This window comes from Triticum urartu, chromosome 2 (assembly GCF_003073215.2).
Source record: "Triticum urartu cultivar G1812 chromosome 2, Tu2.1, whole genome shotgun sequence".
Taxonomy (NCBI): Eukaryota; Viridiplantae; Streptophyta; class Magnoliopsida; order Poales; family Poaceae; genus Triticum; species Triticum urartu.
In genome coordinates this window covers 746,687,888-746,692,413 of record NC_053023.1, presented here as the reverse complement: position 1 = coordinate 746,692,413, position 4,526 = coordinate 746,687,888, and the positions used below count along the sequence as shown (strand labels likewise).

Here is a 4,526-nt window from a genome sequence, read left to right as displayed (position 1 = left end):
GAACAAACTTCGGTACATCAAAATGCATAAACTCATAATAAAACTGTCATCGTGACCTTAAGCGTGCGGACCCTACGGGTTCGAGAACAATGTAGACATGACCGAGACATGTCTCCGGTCAATAACCAATAGCGGAACCTGGATGCTCATATTGGCTCCTACATATTCTACGAAGATCTTTATCGGTCAGACCGCATAACAACATACGTTGTTCCCTTTGTCATCGGTATGTTACTTGCCCGAGATTCGATCGTCGGTATTCCAATACCTAGTTCAATCTCGTTACCGGCAAGTCTCTTTACTTGTTCTATAATACATCATCCCGCAACTAACTCATTAGTTGCAATGCTTGCAAGGCTTAAGTGATGTGCATTACCGAGAGGGTCCAGAGATACCTCTCCGACAGTCGGAGTGACAAATCCCAATCTCGAAATACGCAAACCCAACATGTACCTTTGGAGACACCTGTAGAGCTCCTTTATAATCACCCAGTTACGTTGTGACGTTTGGTAGCACACAAAGTGTTCCTCCAGCAAACGGGAGTTGCATAATCTCATAGTCATAGGAACATGTATAAGTCATGAAGAAAGCAATAGCAACATACTAAACGATCGGGTGCTAAGCTAATGGAATGGGTCATGTCAATCAGATCATTCACTTAATGATGTGATCCCGTTAATCAAATAACAACTCTTTGTTCATGGTTAGGAAACATAACCATCTTTGATTAATGAGCTAGTCAAGTAGAGGCATACTAGTGACACTTTGTTTGTCTATGTATTCACACATGTATTATGTTTCCGATTAATACAATTCTAGCATGAATAATAAACATTTATCTTGATATAAGGAAATAAATAATAACTTTATTATTGCCTCTAGGGCATATTTCCTTCAGGATGATGGGAATGAAATGGGTTGTGGAGCACCCAATTTAAATGGGAATAAGTCAGTTACTTGTGGAGATCAATAAGTCAGTTACTTGCGGGAGATCGTGGGGAGAGGAAGTGAACAATATCAATCATCAATGACCTGCAGGTAAAGGATTTATTTGCTTTTTAGTTTAACAGTTTAATTGATAAGATAAAAGTGTGGGCCATTTGGTGTCAGCAAGCTAAAAACCACTGAAGAACAACGGGATTACATCACCTCCACGTCAAGAAGCTTAGTCAGAAGTAGTGAACTAAATGCGGCTCTGTTGACCTGGGGAAGACGTAGATAAAACCGGGTTCCTGGCAAACGATGATGGCAGTGGAGCAGAGCAACGGCGCCGGTGGCCAGAGGGCGGAGCAGAGCAACGACACCGGTGGACAAAGGGCGGATGGCTTGCATCCCAACTGCACCTAGAGGCTTGGAGCAGAGGAAGGGGGTTCGCCCAGCTTGACAGTATTGTTCCTTGACGACCTGGGGCAGCAGCAACAGAACCCCGCCTGGTCCGCGTCCCAGCGCCCAGAAGACGTCGTACCGGCGGCCGCCGGTCGGCCGAAACAAACGGCCAACAACGGGCAGCGCACGGTGGTGGACGGGTGGCGTGAGTAAGCGAGGGGGCGGCCATGGCGCTGTGAGCACTGGCGCTGGCCGGCGACAGGATTCGGCCCAACGGAGAAGCAGGCGGTGGAGGCGCGAGGCGGCCATGGCAGGTGGAGGTGGATGGGATCCGATCCTGCGGGAGAGCCAGCGGCCGTGCGGGATGCGACGGAGGAGGAGGCCGCGGAGGTGCGGGACGGCCATGGAGAGGTGACCACCGACTCCGGCGCTGGGCTGGAGATGGGCAGGAGTGTCGGCGGCCGTGCCGTGCCGTGCGGGATGCGGGATGGCCGGATGCGGGTGAGGGAAAAGGAGTGCCTGCGGGTGAGGGAAAATACAGGTTTTTTCCCACCGCCGCGACTGGAGGGGAATAAGTTGGAAACTGAATGATTACGTGGCTGCGGGTGACGGAAAGTGATTGGATGATTATGTAAACTGAATAATGATGTGGCATATTGTTGATGTGGATAGTGTGCATGATGAGAGAATAGGGAGAAGTGGGGAGCAACTTCTTAAGAATGGTAGATATGGCAAAGACATCCTCCTAATTGTAGAATCATGCATGCTTTTTGGGCACACACGTACATATATCGTAATATGTAATACTAACAAACAGATGATTTAACAAGCCAGATCTACTTGAGCAAATGTCCCCGCCACTTTCTTGGGACATTTAATTCCCCATAGAATCATGCCGGCTTTGATAGCCGGGACTGGAAGGGACATTATCTGTCATGTTAAAAGTCTTGATCGTATATACTAAGGCCATAGGACTCCACATGCTACCAGTTTCTTATGAAAAACAATCTTCACAAAAACTGATCCCCACCTACGTCGACTCACATCCAAACCATTGGCATCCAGTTACCTCTTATATACAACCTCCACCTGAGCCTAGGACTGATTAGTTGGACCAGTATTATCCTTTTATTAGATATATAAATATGTGTGCATAGGTGAATCATTGATGTGGGAATGATGTTGATACTTGGTACACAATATGATCTCTGTTAATATGATAGTGCATTTCCCTCAACATTTTCCCTGTTCTTACTGGTCTTTGATCTTCTTTACACAAAACAGAATGGAATTCTTGGATTTGAAGAAATTTCCCTTACATCTCCTGGCAAGAAAATTGACTGTACATTCAGAAAATAATCATGGTATTTGCATGGATAGTTTACCTTTAAATATGGCAGTAGATTACAGAAAAAATTCTACTATGAAAATGACACATAATAGAAAAGTCTGCACCATACAGTGGCACTTATACCTTGCATCTCCCATATGATAATTTGTAGTATGAATTTCTGCTTAGAGTGATTAGATGGACCTAGAAGAAATGTACAACCACTGGCACATTTTTGTAGAAGGTTATAAATTTGGAAATAAATTGTAGCGCATGCTTTACTGTTATCTTGCATTTAAATTATAGCTTTTGATCTTGTCATCTTTACATGTTGTTTAACATCCTATGCAGCTTGACATTGATTCAAAGTGCACGAACCTGAATGCAGGCATCATTTTGACCAGAAGGCCTTTCTTTTTTCGTTCTTTGGGATCAGTAAACATCGTTGTGTAATTCAATACCCGGATGGTTTTGGGCAACTTTATAATTTAGTAAACAATACTAACACCACACTTAATTGAAATATTTTGTGTGTTTCTTGTGCTCACCTTGCAAGACCTTAAAAACAGGATGGCAAAGAATTTGGTATACATTTCCTAATTAAATGTCTGTCTTATATTGCAGTTTATATTATTATCAATGATTGTTTGATGTATTAAATTTTTGTCTTATATTATCAATGATTGTTTGATGAAATATATATTACCTTTCCTAACATAGTAAAGCTATGTTTAGAAGTATCCACTAATTAACTTGTGAGGAGATCAAAATCATGCTTACTCAATATCATAAATAATGAATGAACTTGTACAATAATCAGTTGGGTACCTTCTTTTAGTTTGAGTGGTTCATGATTTGGATAGTGTTTATAGATGCTGGTTTAAATCAGTGTCAATTAATTTGGATTGGAGGGAGTATCATATTTTGTTGTGTCATATATATTTTTGAAATCCCTACCACTCTATCGACAAAATGGATGGGCGCGACAACGCGCGCCATCAATGATCTAGTTACTTTTAAGAGTTGCATGCTCTCTAGATGAATAGATGTAGACTTGAGTGTTGAAGAGTAATTTTTTTCACCAAGTCAAAGTTTTCAGCAACCAAAAGTAATTGTGGTCTGCGAAGCAAGTTTGTTTAAGGTTTGGAGAACGCCAGTAATGATCTATCCCAGGTGAATTCAACTGAAGTCTAATCAACATCACGTTGAAGAAGAATAGAACGAAGAGAGTTTATCTTCTGGATTCAATCACAAGTCCCTTCAACTAGTCATAGCTCTTTGGCAGAAAAGTGAACTGGTTTACCAAATCATCTATCATCTTCGAACACCATTGGTTATTTCTACTCTACTGCAGTTCTTCCAGTAGTTTATCTTCTGTGCTCTTTGTCTCGATAGATAATTGTGTCATATATCTTCCTTTGTTTATTATGTGTAGCATGACTATGTTGTTCAGTCTATTTCGATTTGCCGAACTTAAGATAGTTTGTTTGTATGCTGGTCTCTTGATTCTCTTGTGCTACTTTGTTATTCAGCTGAGTTATGCTCTGATGACCATTTCTCAGTAGGGTGTATTTAGTATCGTGATCTGTTTCGTCATATTGTCCTCCATGTTGTTTGTGTTGCTTCCTTTCTGTGTGACCATTGTTGTCGCGAAAGTTCTCTACCACTACACTAGGTAGATTATCATCGCTTCCGTCGAAAGTTTTGCTTAGTCGTATTGGTTTAGCCTGTTTGTCTTCATGTGCTTGTGCTTACTTTGTTTCAGTGTTCCTATTGTAGTATTACTTTTGTTGTTTTGTCTCCAGAGGTTTGAAGTTTTGAAAATAAACAAATTAAATATCCCATTGACCCCCCTCTAGTGGTATACGCT

General features: G+C 41.8%; 1 protein-coding gene across 1 annotated transcript; it reads right to left on the bottom strand.

Moving 5' to 3' along the window:
* Window positions 1–912: 912 nt before the first annotated feature.
* On the bottom strand, window positions 913–1,855 carry LOC125534611. The gene is made up of 2 exons (XM_048697788.1): window positions 1,150–1,855; window positions 913–1,032 (listed from the first exon to the last, which is right to left on the bottom strand). Exons 1-2 carry the CDS (start codon window positions 1,729–1,731, stop codon window positions 1,018–1,020), a joined length of 597 nt encoding a protein of 198 aa, XP_048553745.1. The 5' UTR covers window positions 1,732–1,855; the 3' UTR covers window positions 913–1,017.
* Window positions 1,856–4,526: the final 2,671 nt, after the last annotated feature.

Bases quoted from the DNA above. Each gene is read 5' to 3' on its own strand.
- LOC125534611 (XM_048697788.1), bottom strand. From the start codon at position 1,731: ATGGCCGTCCCGCACCTCCGCGGCCTCCTCCTCCGTCGCATCCCGCAC.